General features: G+C 37.4%; 2 protein-coding genes, 1 non-coding gene and 1 pseudogene across 5 annotated transcripts; 2 read left to right on the plus strand and 2 right to left on the minus strand.

Annotated features, from left to right (window-relative positions):
• LOC109719973 lies at positions 15–1,968 on the minus strand (annotated as a pseudogene).
• On the plus strand, positions 2,286–2,358 carry TRNAR-CCG. The gene has a single exon. It is a non-coding gene; the product is annotated as a tRNA-Arg (tRNA).
• Positions 4,365–8,000, minus strand: LOC109719880 (imidazoleglycerol-phosphate dehydratase). Its single transcript, XM_020246713.1, has 8 exons — positions 7,616–8,000; positions 7,035–7,159; positions 6,565–6,669; positions 6,194–6,286; positions 5,662–5,736; positions 5,396–5,458; positions 4,963–5,072; positions 4,365–4,803 (listed from the first exon to the last, which is right to left on the minus strand). Exons 1-8 carry the CDS (start codon positions 7,854–7,856, stop codon positions 4,776–4,778), a joined length of 840 nt encoding a protein of 279 aa, XP_020102302.1. The 5' UTR covers positions 7,857–8,000; the 3' UTR covers positions 4,365–4,775.
• Positions 8,339–15,023, plus strand: LOC109720468 (peroxisome biogenesis protein 6). 3 transcript variants are annotated; one of them, XM_020247611.1, is made up of 17 exons: positions 8,341–8,757; positions 9,433–10,077; positions 10,187–10,430; positions 10,529–10,670; positions 10,904–11,087; positions 11,556–11,747; positions 11,908–12,201; positions 12,338–12,409; positions 12,584–12,670; positions 12,794–12,916; positions 13,006–13,116; positions 13,443–13,481; positions 13,571–13,692; positions 13,782–13,926; positions 14,129–14,209; positions 14,322–14,443; positions 14,552–15,023. In XM_020247611.1, the coding sequence occupies exons 1-16, from the start codon at positions 8,458–8,460 to the stop codon at positions 14,409–14,411; spliced, it is 2,871 nt and encodes a 956-aa protein (XP_020103200.1). In that variant the 5' UTR covers positions 8,341–8,457; the 3' UTR covers positions 14,412–14,443; positions 14,552–15,023. The 3 variants fall into 3 exon arrangements, 2 of the variants coding, with proteins under 2 accessions (XP_020103200.1, XP_020103199.1); XM_020247610.1 differs by having other exon boundaries at positions 14,322–15,023; XR_002218981.1 differs by lacking the exons at positions 13,782–13,926; positions 14,129–14,209; positions 14,322–14,443; positions 14,552–15,023 and having other exon boundaries at positions 8,339–8,757; positions 13,011–13,116; positions 13,571–13,673.

Below are 15,023 nucleotides of genomic sequence, written 5' to 3' on the forward strand. Positions count from 1 at the left end.
TCAGTGAAAAGGCATTAGTGCTTTTTTAAACAGCTTAGTGAACAACACTTTGCGAAGGTCCTGCTAGGACAAATGGGACCACAAGTGAATCTTCTAAAACATGCATGTAAGAATCTTCTTCCAGTGCCCATTCGAGGAATGAATCCGTGTTCCACCATTTGCTTTAGTACAGAATAAGCATCATCCAAACTGTTTTCACTACATAGGCCCTCAATAATCAGTTTGTATGATGAAAACTTGGGTTTGCTTCCTTTGAGAGTCATAAAATTCCATAAAAGTCTTAGCTTCACAAACTTTTTTTGCAAGAAACCACAAAGAAGTGCTTCATAAGTTCCTGAATTAGGGTAACACCCCTTCAGTTCATTTCCTTTAGCAGATTCATCCCTCATCACCCTTCCCTGCTGCACAAGGCCACTAATCAATACATTAAATGTTACTGTATCAAGATCAATACTTCATTTCCATTCTCTTATATACCTCAAATGCTTCATCTAATCTCAATTTTTACAAAGAGAATGCATAAGCTCGAATAAGTGGAGCATTGGTTCCAATCCTATGCTTTTGGTAGTTCAGGTAATAAGGCCAAACGCCGGTCTAGCCTATTAGTTGACATAAGCCCTTTATAAGAATATTAAAGCAACAGGTATCAACAGTTATGCCCAATTTGGACGCACTCATGTATATCTCATGAACAATCTCGTACTGTCGAGTACACACAAGCATGTTTAAAACATAATTGAAAGTCTTAACCGAAGGCCAACAATGAAAACTGGGCATATTGCGGAGTGTCTCGATGGCTTTTTCGGGATGGTTCGCAACATTTCCATACATTTTGATCAGTCTATAAAAGAATTCATCAGAAAGTCGGCAATTCTCATTCTTGGCCCTCTTCAACAGATCCTCCACCTCGTTGAATCTACGTGCATAGGCTAGTTTGTCGATTATTAAACTATAGAGAGCTTCACTGGGTTTGTAGTCCATACGAGTCGTGACCTTCTCGAACGCACCTGTAAGTAAATCAGGATGTCTGATATTTGTAAATATTTTCAGTACCTCATTCGGCGCTAGCCAATCCTTGTGATCTAATCTCCTCAACCAGTAACTGTCATCAACTGGACCATACTTAATTTTTGATAAAGAGGATATGAAATGCTTTGAAATGCCAGAATTTCTTAGATCAACACTGTGAAAATAATACATAGCTTGCGGAACCAATTTATTCATAACTGCAAAAGATCCTATCAACCCTGCACCAGAAAAATATCATCATATATAAACAATCGGTGTTTTATAATAACCTTTTAGAGGAGCTAAATCATGTTATTCACGGAAGCCCGAGTAAATTAGTTAAGAAAAAAAAAAACAACTAAGAAAAGGGGAGGTTTAAAAAATAAAAAAACACTAATTACTTCACCTCTAGGAAAAAGGAAAATGTTACTTTATTCTATGTTTTATTCTAATGCATAATAATTATAGAGGAAATCCATCCATCTTTTATATTTTTTTAATATCAATCCCTGTACAAAACTATGAAGTCAAATAACTCTCCCCATTCTCCCAATTTTCGTATACCAAATTAAAAACATTTTAACTTGGAAAAAAAAAAAAAAAGATAACAACTTTATGATTGGAGACATGATGAAGTGCGAAACTACAACTAAAAAGATGCGATTTTTCCACTTGATTTCGTTTCCTTCTTTCAATTAACAGCTATGTTCTTCTTCATTGGAGTAATCTAGGGTTCCAGGTCGATCAACTTGGGAGTTTCGCCAATTACGCCCACAAAAATGCGATTTTTTGAATCGATTTTGCGATTCTCCGACTCGATTCACAAGAGGGAGGGGAAAAGGGATTACGCACCGCGGAATCGCTCGGCCCACGAACTCGTGCGCCGCGCCCTGTCGCCTCCGCCGCGTCCCGTGTTCTATAGAGACTTAGAGAGCACGAAGAGCGCAGCAAAAAATTCGGTGTACGGTGGACACGGTCTTTTAACACCTAATTGCGCGGAGAACCCCAGCCTATTGTAGTTTCTAAAGCACGTCCCCACTTTTTTTGTTTTTGTTTTAATTGAATCGTGTTAGTTAATTAGATTGGAGATTCAGTTAGATTGATCAGTTGATTCTATCAGATTTAATAGTTTTAGTTACTTTTTAAATGAATGAATGAAACTGAAGCAATTTATTGTGATAAAAACTTACAAATTTAACTAACTAAAACAATGTTTGGAACACTAAAGTAAAGGGACCTTTTTAAAATTAAACTTAGCAGTTTCGTTACGCAACCGAGATCGCGTGGCCTAATGGATAAGGCGCTCGCCTCCGGAGCGGGAGATTGTGGGTTCGAGTCCCATCGCGATCGTTTTCTTCGTTTAATTACATGAATTTTGGTGTATTATTAATTTTTTTTTTAAAAAAAATGCTTACACTTTTTGTCTATATAAAAAAAAATCTATATTTTTTTTACTCATTATCTCGTGAATAAGATAAATCATTCACACATCCTACAATGGAATACATTATTCCGATAAATCATAAATTCCCGTCACACTTATTAACAAAAAAAAAGAAAAAAACCTTATCGGGCATAATCACAAATTTTACTTTTTACAGTGTTATGATATATCTAAGTAGTAATTAATAAAGCAACAATATGTATCCTAGAAGCGCCGGCGAGACTCGCAATGTCTGTGGTATTTTCAAGTCCTGAAAATTACGGAATATATTAAAGAACATAAAACAACTGTTATTTTGTAAAAACTTAAGAATGATCAGTTTTTATATTCAGCGGGCTAGCTAGGTAGAATCCGGGAGTAGGCGGAGAGAGCGTGGAGGAGATCAGGTTGATGGAAGCCGTAGGACGGGGAGTCGCCCCGCCGTGTGGCTACCGCCGGCCAAGGCGGTTGACCTTGCAAGCCTCACCGCCGTGCGCGGAAAAGGCCATTGTGGGCACCTTTGGATCAATTGGTGTGTTCGGGGAAGAGATGGAGGAGGAAGAAGAGAGAGAGTTTGTGGGATGTGGAGGGTTTTATGTTACGTACGTGCATGCATGGAAACTAGTAAATATTAAAATTGTTAGAATAATAATTCTAGGATAATTATCGGTTCCAACAAAATACAAAGTAAAAGAAAAAAAAAAAACTATGATTAAGATTCGCTTCTCCAAATGGTCACTTATAACTGGATTTTATGGAATTAATCTTTTACGACTGGCCTATGGATTACTATAGCATAAAAATATCCTATTGTTTAAGAGACGAGGGAATTATTATAATTTATATATAAAAGGAGATTTTCATATTATTTTGGCAGATATATAAAATATAATATTATATATTTATTATTATAAATTGATTTTGAGTTATTGTAATTATATCTTTAAAATTGCGCACATATTGAAATACTTTTTATGAGAACACAATTTTGTCATTATTATTACAACTCTATGAGGTTTCCATCTATTTTGAGCGTTTAGGGAGAGAGTACCATGTCAGGAATTTAGAAAAATTTTTATGGACAAAGACTTGTCCATCATCGAGCAGAAAAGGTGGGCGCCGCACGGACTTTGCGAACGAAAACGTTAAGTCCGTGACAACCAGCTACGTACCAATATTGGGAAAAAAAAAATATTATTATCGTTCATCAATTCATCTTCATTAGGTCAAATCTTAAAGCAACGAGGATGATTAATTGTTTGCTCCCCAATCGATACGTGTCCTGTTACGTACCAATTGGAAAAAAGGTTACAATAACATATTACCATTTTTTTAAAAAATAATTATTCATATATATCAAAGCTCATCATGGAAAATTTTTTTTCTTTTTTTTTTTTCATTTGAACTTGCATCGTAGGATCTTGGATATTCTCTTTTAATTAAAGCCGCCGCCGCCAACAAAGTCATGCAAGTGCATGTATTGCAAAAAAAAAAAACTTTAAATGCTTGAAATTGTAATATAATTAATTAATGGGCTATATATATTTTCAAGGATAAGCACTATAGATCAAAATGGATGATGACCTCGTTCCATTAACTATAATATATTGGCATATCCATATTCATTACTCCGTAATTGCAATTAAATATTTTTCTTACTAAGATGTGTTATCATCACCTTGACCTAATAATGAAATTTGTGCATGTGTATCTTTTATTTTATTTGTTTTTAAGAATATATTGAATCGCGAGAATGCTATATATATATATATATATAGAAATTTACTGAATATAATAATTACCGCAAGAGAGCAGATGGCATCAGACGTACCATTAGAAAAAATCTTGATCCGTAAATATCGATGCAACAAAATCTTAATCCCTTAACTACTGCTAAATATGAATTACATCAATGGATCTAAAAAACAATAGGTTTAAACTAAATACGGCCTAATTACTTTATAACTCCAAATAATTATGCTAGTACTACAAGGTAGCTCTACACAAGAACTTTGGCTTTTCTACTCTAATTGAACATGGCGAACATTTGGGTGCGTTCAATTACCTATTATACGAAACTAGTGGACAATTTTTTTAAAAAAAAGGAAAAAGAAGAAGAAAGAGATGACATATGGAACCACACAAATAACCTAGTAAACCAGATTTTTTTTTTTTTTTTTTTGAGAAATAGATAGCACTCTATCCGCTTCATTTATTGAAAAAATAAATTAAGCTACAGGAGTACTCATCACGTCTACCAGGGAAAGTGGAAATCGCCATTGACGGTTATTAGTTCTTCTATCACACAATGGATAATCCACTCCGCAACGCAGGATTCGGAACCTCATGATCGCGACAGAACACCTTTCGAGCTGTAACAACAGAACGATATTACAAGGTATGAATAGAAGAGATGAGTGTTAAAATGTTTTTGAAGAGAAAGTAGCAGGGGATTTTTTAAAAAAGTATTTTTTTGGGGGTAAGAGTGTTGCAGTACATGTAAGAAACTTAAGAGATAACTGGAAACATACCTGGGCACAGTTCCGCGTCGGCGTAAATCATATTCAGTCGCCTGGCGAAGAGCTCTGGCAAATGCCTTGAAGGTTGCCTCGACGATATGGTGTGAGTTCTTCCCAGCAAGCTAAAAATCCAGAATAAGATTTACAGAGCATTTCAATTTGGAATTTCCAGAACCTCAAGCTATCTAATAATTCGAATGCTAACTTTTGCAGACTAATAAATATGACAGTTTTTTAAATTCAAAAATGGAGGAGGCAAATAAGACCTCATTATATCAAACTGAGTTGATTTATATGACTAATAATACAATATGAAATTTAGACTTAAAGAATGAAATTACCATTTAGTTTATCTTAACATAAGCAGGAATGGTGAGACGCAAGTACAAAGAGACACCTGGATGTTCTAAAATAAATTTACGCTATGTACACACAATCCGGTTACCTGATAGATGTGAAGCGTCATCCCAGATGTATTCACCAAAGACTGGAAAAAATGTTCCACCAGCTGAAGATCGAGGAATTAATATCATATTGGTCAAGCATATAATATTTTACTTGAAGAGCAAGAAAACTATAATAACAGCAAGGTAGCGCACCAGGCAAGCACAAAAAAGGAATGCTATTATTGCTACTAAGCAATCATATTTCAGAACTTAAAGAGTCAATTTAAAAAAGCAGAAAAGAAAAGAAAATATAGTCTAGAATTACCTGTGTGTCATATGTGCCGACTCTCTCTGTCGGGATGTTTAAGTCGTATTTCAAATGAGGACGGCCTGATAAATCCTGGTAAAGAATAATTTAGCAATAAACATATGTTCATCACCAAATGAAAGTTTTACTAAGATATAATTGGCTACAGAGCATATAAGATGACTATATTCTGTAAGATACAAGACCATGGTCTTCTACAGATCTAGGTAATTGTAAGTGGTAATGAGCAACGTTTTGGTAGTCTATCTAATAAACGACAAAGCAATCATTCCCAACAATGTTTTCAGCTCCAAATTCACCAAAATCATCCTGTATATTGAAGCAGAAAAAAAATATGCCCAAAGAACAATTAATAGCCAAAAAGAAATGCGTGCACACCTATGTAATTTAAATGAGAATCAAAATACACATGCAGATATATCAAGAGAATGACATACAGAGAGAATGACGTAGAGAGAGACAAATAAAGAATCAAAGGTACAAACAAGTATATACTGTTTAATAGACGTTACAACTAGAAAAGGCGTACCAATATAACTTCAATTGCTGCTTCATCAAGTGGGGCTGCAAAGTGCCCGAACCGGTTAATTCCTTTCCTATCTCCAAGTGCTTGAAGTAATGCCTGCGCAGTTGTAATGTAAAATTGTAAACATCGTTGAAACCTTATTATCTAAATATTGCGTTGGTAGCGAACATAAACTAATTGTTTAGCAGGTTGCATGGGAGAATTTTAGAAGATTGTCGTAAATTGACATCCTCCTATCAGAGAACATCATGCATTCTAAACATGCAAAGAGACATTATCAAATTGAACTTGATCAAACGCTATTTGGTCAAGAATATGCCTCTTTAACTTTAACGTGTGATCTAGGAAAAAGAAAAAGCGAAAGTTTGTGATACCGATCCAATTGCAAGGGCAACATCTTCATTCGTATGATGATCATCAATATGTGTATCACCAGATGCCTTCACATACACATCAAAAAGTCCGTGTGACGCCAGTTGCTGTAATGTTCAAGCTTCAAGTTAACCATTTCAGGCGTTCCAAAAATTTCTTATAGAAGTTCCATTATTAAAAAAAAAAAGGTATAAAAAACAAAAAAAGATTAGGCGAAAATTGACCATAAATAAGGAAGGATTGTTAATAATAACATATTACCTGCTACTGCTAGCAACTATCCATGCTGGTTATAAATTAACTTATTACATTCTTTTAAACTTGCAACAGAAAACATTTCATGTGAAATGAAGAGACAAATGCACTATTTCAGTTTGGAAACCTTGAGCTTAATTCATTAGCTTTTCATCAGCAATCACCCAATACCATTATGCACTATAGAAACACAAAGAAATAGCCAACCAATACTTACATCCAGCATATGATCCAAGAATGGTATCCCGGTGGTACAAGTCGCAACTCCTGAGCCATCCAGGTTTATCTTTACATGCACATTTGTCTCCTTGGTGATCCTTCGAATCTCTCCAATCCGATTTGCTGTCAATTACAAATAGCAGATACTAAAAGGAAGCAATCACATACTAGCTTCACGTATTACCATGAAAAAAAAAAAAAACACTAATCATCAAATACATGAACATCCCACAGAACCAAACTTCGCCAACATCAACAGAACCTAATTTGATATTATAGCATGAAGTTTAATCACCAAATACATAAAGTTTCAGCAAAATATGAAGGAAAAGAGCAAAATAAAAATGTTATACTTATCCCATAGAACCAAACCTTGCCAATTAAACCAGAACCTAATTTGATTATATAGCAGCTAATGCAACAAAGGTTACCCCAACTAAATTAGCAAATGTTTCGTTCCCAAAATGAGATCTTTCTCAAAAGCACTCGCAGGCACGAAATAAAAATCTTAACTTCGGCATAAAATCCTACGAACAGTAGCTTGAATTAAGAGAAATAAGCAAATCGAAGAGGAATTACGCGAAGATTCGTCGGCCGCGATCGGGCCATTGTTCCCTTCACCAGCATGAGAAGATAGAGCAGCCATGGGGCCAGTCGCCGACCTCAAAGAGAGCGAAGAACCACGAAGGCGGGAGCTTAGATGGGTGGATTCAAAGGGGAAGGTGCGCGAAACCCCAACCCTAGATCTCTCTAGGGTTTTGTCGACAAGGCAATAGGCGGAGACGGCGGAAGAGGTGGAAAGGCCCAGTACGGTGCTCATTTAAGGGAGAGACGGAGAAGATCCGGAGTGAGAGGAGATGGGGTTGGGTGGAGGCGGAGGAGGTCGTCGTCGTCGTCGGCGGCGGCGACGGCGATGCGGCGGCGGAGGAGGTGGTGGCGAGAGAGGAGGAGAAGGGGTCGAGAAAGGAGATGAAAGAGAGGGGGGGGGGGGGGAGAGGAGCAAAAGAGGCATCATTTTACTGTAGTGGTATGGACCGTTCGATCGACCGTATGATTAGAATCGACGGGTAACTTTGCTTGTCTCTATATAGTTAAAAAATAAAAATAAAATTAGAAGAAAATTAATTTAACAAAGAATTAAAAATTAACCTTATAACTTTTTTGGGCATTGATGAAAAATCGAAACGTTGACCAGTGAAATTTCGTTGAAGTTCGTTGCCATCGTCGCACTTCAACCCGCTTTTCATCTCCCTCTCAATTTCCCTCCGCCACACCCCCCCCCCCCCCCCCCCCCCCTCTCTCTCTCTCTCTCTCTCTCCTCTCTCATCTCTTCGTAGCGTCTCATCATCCTCTCTCTCCCTCTTCATCGCGCTAAAACCCTAATTTCCAATCGAAACCCCCAATTTCTCCACTCTCTAGCCATGGTCGAGCGACGACGGAGGCCTCTGATCCTCGCCTCCACCCGCGCCATCCTCGACTCCGTCCTCAACTCCGCCAAATCCCTCGGCGCCGCGGAGGGCGACGGCGTTCTCCGCCCTCGTAGGTCTCGCTTCGCCGACGAAGATGGGGGCTCCGCCTCCGCCTCGCTCTGGCTCAAGGCCGGGATCCTCCGCTTCGTCCCCGAAGGGGGCGGCGCAGATGAGGAGTTTAACGAGTTGTCGTCCTTCGTAGGAGTCTCCGCCGACGTTCTCAGGAGCCTGGCGATTACTTCTGGGTCTGCGGTAATGATCGCTTCCTTCTATTCAGTTTTCCTGCGATAAAAAAGGGAAAAACAAAGATGCATTTTTGTTGTATTATTTAGGCATTTCAATAACTTCTCTGTAATTTGATTTGCTTCTCTTTTAGTTTGGGTGGGTTTGAATTATTGTTTGTTAAGCTTTTGTGTATTAAAGGTTGCAACTTTGATCAGCCTCTTTCGCCCAGCTTCTGTATAAGAGCATTTAAGTAGAACTGTTAAGTAGGACTGCTTATAGAAGAGCCAATGAATTTTTCATAATATCCAACAACAGCTTTTCTCTGCAGTGGAAGTGGAAAGCTTTGAATTTTGCGCTTCTGGTTTTGTGCCGCAGAAAATCACACCAGTTCCCCACAATAGCAAAAGCTTCAAATTTTTTGTTTGCGAAACGCCTGGTTTAGCATATCGGAAAATTATTGCTTTTATAAATGCCCGCTTGTCCGATATCGATTCCGATATCCCTCAATTTGCTAGATTTTTAGTACAGAATTTTTTACGATTCATTGTAGTTTAATAAATCGCTGACTCTAACTATGAGAGTCCTGTCATATACTTATATAATTATTGTAAAATTTTATACTTTAAGATTCTGCTTTGTTACTTTTTATTATTATTATTATTTTTTACAATTTATATTTTGCTGATGTGCTAACATTTACAGGTTCTCATAAAAAATCCTGAGACCAATGTTGGGAGGATTGTTAAAGCCATAGTTCTCAATCGTCCAGTTCTATCTGAGACTCAGAGAGAAGAGACTCAGTTTGCAATCTCAACTTCATTTTCTCGTAACCTAATGAGTGTCTTGCCTTGTTGCATATATCCAGCACCAACCAATTTTCCCTTGAATGAGGTGGTTGCTTATGTTAGCCCACTTTTGGCCTTTAATCTCGGATTGCATGTCTCTTGCCTTAAGCTTCTTCTTCGTAGGGGAGAAGAATCGTTCAACTACTTGTCTCAAGTCGAAAGGCATGAAACAGAAGAGTGTGGAATAAGTGATTCTTATGCACATGTAGAGCTTGCTCCTTGGCCTGACTTACCTAAATACGCTTCCCACATACGAGTTTCTTTTGTAAAAGTTCCTGAATGTGGTATCCTCTCTTCTCTTAGGGGAAATTCTACTACCGAAGCGAGTGACCATCAAGATATGATAGATTTTGCTTTGAATGAGTACTTCAAAGTTGATAGATTTCTGGCTAGAGGCGATGTCTTTTCTGTTCGTAGAAATTGGAATTGCAGTTCAGAGTTGTGTCTAGTTTGCAATGAAAAGAATGCCAATGGGCTTTCCAGTAACATAATCTACTTCAAGGTAAGGTTCTTAAATATCATCCTTTAGTAAAAAAAAAAAAGTTGACATTTACTTCAAATTCAACATGAATCCTGAGTAATCACAGTTTGAGCTTCCATTATTTCATTAGGTAACTGCTATTGAGCCAGCAGATGAACCCATTCTTCGGGTTAACCGTAATCAAACGGCACTTGTTCTTGGTGGAGGTGCAGCTTCTGCAATCCCATCTTATAACTTTGTTAGCAATTCCAATGAACCGATGCCCTTGCAAGGAGACACAGTGAAGCTTTTGGCATCTATTCTTGCACCCGTATTATGCCCTTCAAGCCTATCATCGAAATTCAGGGTTTCTGTTTTATTATATGGTCCCTCAGGTGACTTCATGTTCACTTTTTTGGCTTTTTGATTGACCACATTTGGTATTCACTAGTCAAATATAACTCCAAATTAAACTTAAGCATGCTAAACACAGGGTGTGGTAAACGAACTGTTGTTAGATCTGTTGCGCATCATCTTGGGTTGCATGTTGTGGAATATAGCTGTCATGACTTAATGGAATCCTCAGAGAGAAGGCTATCTGCTGTACTGTCGAATACATTCAAAGCTACTCAAAGGTATTTTTAGCATGTAATGTGATTGTTAAGTACACCCAATAAATTATGGTGATTTATTTTGGTATATATTGCTTCTTTTTTTGGTTCAAGTGTGATTAATCACCTCTTCTTGTAGTTCTGCTTTTACCCCTTGAAAAAGTTGTCAGATAGCATGTCATTTTTTTTCTTTTCCTGTCTACTTGGCATGACAACTCTCATAAAGTGACTCTTTTTACTAATTTAGTTTTGCGCAGGTACTCGCCTTGTATACTTCTGCTTCGCCACTTTGATGTGTTTGCAAATCTCTCTTCTAATGAAGGTTCACCATCTGATCAAGCGGGCATAACATCAGAAGTTGCATCAGTTATTAGAGAGTTCTCCAACCCACTGCCTGAAGATGAGGAATCCTATCCGGCAAAAGATGCAAATGGTGGCCTAGTAAGAATTTTCTCGTAGTATTCTTCATAAATTTGCAATTTTTACATGGATTTTTATATTCATATCTCTGCATAATCATCGATTAGATACATTTATCTTTCTAGTCTATGAGTTTTCATATTACTGCTTGATAGTATACTATATCAGATAAAACTACCAGTATCTTATGTTGGGAACTGATCGAGGAGAAGTTGGTTTTGCAATTCGAAAAGCTTCTCGAAGACTGTTTTATTGTTTATTGCAAGAGTGTATAAGTAAGAAATCAAGCTTTTCAAAGTCCTTTATGAAAAATACAAAATTTTCTGGCATATCCTTCTGTTTATTTTTTTTTTTTATTATTTTTTGGGGTTTGGGGAGGGGGTATGTAAAAAATTCTCTTCTGTATTGATTGTATATATGTGTGTGTATTTCTTTTGCTTGTGTATGGTAGTGGTCAGCTTGTTCTTACTTTGGTGTCTTTTGAGTCAGTATTTTGTTGAAGCTGAAAGAGTAAGCAGGCACCGAGTGATACTAATTGCAGCGGCAGATAGTTCTGAAGGTCTGCAACCACCTATTCGTCGCTGCTTCAGCCATGAGGTTAGCATGACTTCTTTAAGTGAAGAGCAGCGGAGCAGTATGATATCCGAGACGCTTCGTGGCTTCTCCAAGGTCTCTGATGAGGTACTTTTTTGGGGTAAAATGTGTAAATAATGTGTGCGATATCCTGAAATGGCGAGTTGGTTTGTAAATTTTTTTTTGTACAATTACCTTTTTTTTTTCTTCACCCAAATGCGGCAATCTTTTGAGCATTCCTGAAGGCTATGTTTTTTTGGGCTTGCAGAGTATTAATGATGAGTTTATAAAAGATGTTATTGCACAAACATCGGGTTTCATGCCGAGGGATATACTTGCCTTGGTTGCTGATGCCGGGGCATCATTTGTACAAAGAGTTCTTATTCAGGGTGATATAGTTAAAAAAAGAGAAAGTCGTGAGATTAGTAGTACAAGCTCTATGGCCATTGAAGATAACAATGGTGTTGATACGTATGAAACCAAGCACTTAGGAATGGAAGATTTTTCAAGAGCTTTGGAACGATCAAAGAAAAGAAATGCTTCTGCACTCGGTACCCCAAAAGTATGGCCTTTCTTTCTTTTTCAGTTTTTTTTTGAGTTATTTTACGGAAGCCTGTTACTGATAGTATCTGTATTTTATTGTGTAGGTATAATATTGGTTTTGTTTGATTTTAACGCTTATTATCATCTGTGTTTAGGTGCCTAATGTGAAATGGGAAGATGTCGGTGGACTCGAAGAAGTGAAGAAATCGATTTTGGATACAGTTCAGGTAGTACTAGACCAACAGACTGCAAAATGCCCTCCTTTTCAATTCAATTTACTTGTCCACTTAACTCTTGATTATTGCCTTGAAAAGATTTTGGTCTTCCATTATATGCTTGAAGAAGTTCATAATACAGCTGCTCTTATTTTGTTAATATCTCTTAATTGCGTGATGTTTCAGTTGCCTCTCATGCACAAGCATTTATTTTCATCTGGATTGCGCAAGCGATCAGGCGTTTTGCTTTATGGACCACCAGGGACAGGGAAGGTTAGTTGTTTGATTATTCTTATTTATTATTCCTGTTTGATCAGCACTTGAAGATAAATTTCTCTTCCTGTATTATGACTTAAAATATTTCTCATTTAAAATACTGTTTTGGTGAATTTTCAGACACTCTTGGCAAAAGCTGTTGCAACTGAGTGCTCGTTAAATTTTTTGAGTGTGAAAGGACCCGAATTGATTAATATGTACATCGGAGAATCGGAAAAGAACGTCAGAGACATTTTCCAGAAGGTGATATCTTTTCTGTGAAACCTTGTAACTGTAAAGCAATTTCTGAAATATCACTTTTCTTAACATTACATATCTTGCATCCTCTTTAGGCCAGGTCAGCGCGTCCTTGTGTTATTTTCTTTGATGAGCTGGATTCCCTTGCTCCGGCTAGAGGAGCTTCTGGAGATTCAGGTGGAGTCATGGACAGAGTGGTTTCTCAGGTACAATTGCTTTGCTCTGTAGAAGTGTTGTGTGAGTAAAGTTGCTCGAAGAAATGCTAATAGCTTTTCAATTACATGTTCCCACAGCAGCTTTTTCTTGTAGCAAAAGCTTCAAACCAGAGCTTTAGCTATTGGGGCCATACAAGGTCATTACAGCTTCTTACAATGACAAAAGCTTTAGACTCTTGTTTTTGTCAAACGCCTGGCTGCTGTTTCTCAAAATGGAGAAGCTGCTTGACAAAGTAGGCCAAGCGGGGCCTATGTAGTTTTAGTATCTCATGCTATGATTTTTGAGTATTCATCATGTTCAATTTTGTTTTTGCTAGATGCTTGCAGAGATCGATGGTTTAAATGAATCCAGTCAGGTTGTTTTTTTGCCCAAACATAACTGTGACTTTCTTACTTATTTTGATGAGTCAACAATTTGAAGTGTTTCACTTCTTTTATTCTCCAGGATCTATTTATTATAGGAGCAAGCAATAGACCTGACCTTATCGACCCTGCTCTCCTTCGACCAGGCCGATTTGACAAGCTTCTTTATGTGGGAGTGAACTCCGATGCATCCTATCGGGAGAGGTTTGTTGGCCTTTTTTTAAAAAAATAATGAAGAGTTGCAGATTAAATCATGTGTATGTAGTTAATCTTGAAAAAGTGAAAAATGGTAGGGTTCTCAAAGCACTTACCAGGAAATTTCAGCTGCACGAAGATGTATCACTACTCTCAGTAGCTAAGAAGTGTCCTCCAAATTTCACTGGTGCGGATATGTATGCATTATGTGCAGATGCTTGGTTTCATGCTGCAAAACGCAAGGTAGTACCTTAATCTACCCTTCAGAATAGGTTTTTTTAATCGTTCAGTAATTATCATCGGTTGCGAAGTGTATTTGACCCACAATCTGGTCATTAGACCAGCACTAATGGCTTGTGAAAAGCCATTAAACTTGGTGCCATGACCAGAGTGCATCTCTAATCTACTATCATTTAATCCCTTTAAATACTTTCCTCTGTTTCAGGTTTCAAATCATTCCGCAGATTCTCCAAACTCTGAAGAAAAAAGCAATTCAGTTGTCGTTGAATTTGATGATTTTGTGAAGGTATACATCGCCATGCCAGAGTAGAAACGTTATTGACCAAGCTACTTAAGTGAATTTGATTATTCTACGTGAACAAATATCGATGATAGGTATTTCTCTCGTTGGTGCGCAGGTGTTAGGAGAAATCTCGCCATCTCTGTCTATGGCGGAGCTAGCAAAATACGAACGGCTGAGGGAAAAATTTGAAGGACCTGCTAAATGAGGCCAGATTTACTTCATCCATTGTTTGCAGAGGTAATCAAATCTCTCCTCCTCAAATTTTGGATGATTAAATTCTTGCAGCTCATTCCACCAAAGTTGGTAGTATGACTTAGATGTTCCTGCTGATCAACTTATTTCTAGAAAGAGAGGGAACTTCTGGAAGAGCCACGTGCTCTCTGATGTCGAACTATCTATGTTGAGGTTCGTCTTATTTTTATACTTCAATACATAAAGATTCGCTTTCCAAGAGAAATTTGCCTTAATTGGAATTTGCTCGATTGCACTACGTATGAATAATTGCTGTTTCAATGTTCGGCATTGTCGCACTATGAACATGCTGTGCTTAATTTCATAGCCTTCAATTAGCCTAGCAACACAAAATTCATCCCAAATAGGTTATTTAATGATACTCAATTCATCGCTCAACTTTAGTTCAGAGATTGTAGTAGCCAAAACTCTTAGTAATGAGGAAATTCACAGATATTGAGAGATGAACTTGTTAGTTCTTGTAATTATCTATTTCCTGATTATTTTATTTTATTTTTTGAGTGGCAATTGAAACCTGTCATAACATGTGTCAAATAATGCAACTTCACCTTCTTTTCCTTTTAAA

The sequence above is a fragment of the Ananas comosus genome, linkage group 14 (assembly GCF_001540865.1).
Source record: "Ananas comosus cultivar F153 linkage group 14, ASM154086v1, whole genome shotgun sequence".
In the NCBI taxonomy this organism is placed as follows: Eukaryota; Viridiplantae; Streptophyta; class Magnoliopsida; order Poales; family Bromeliaceae; genus Ananas; species Ananas comosus.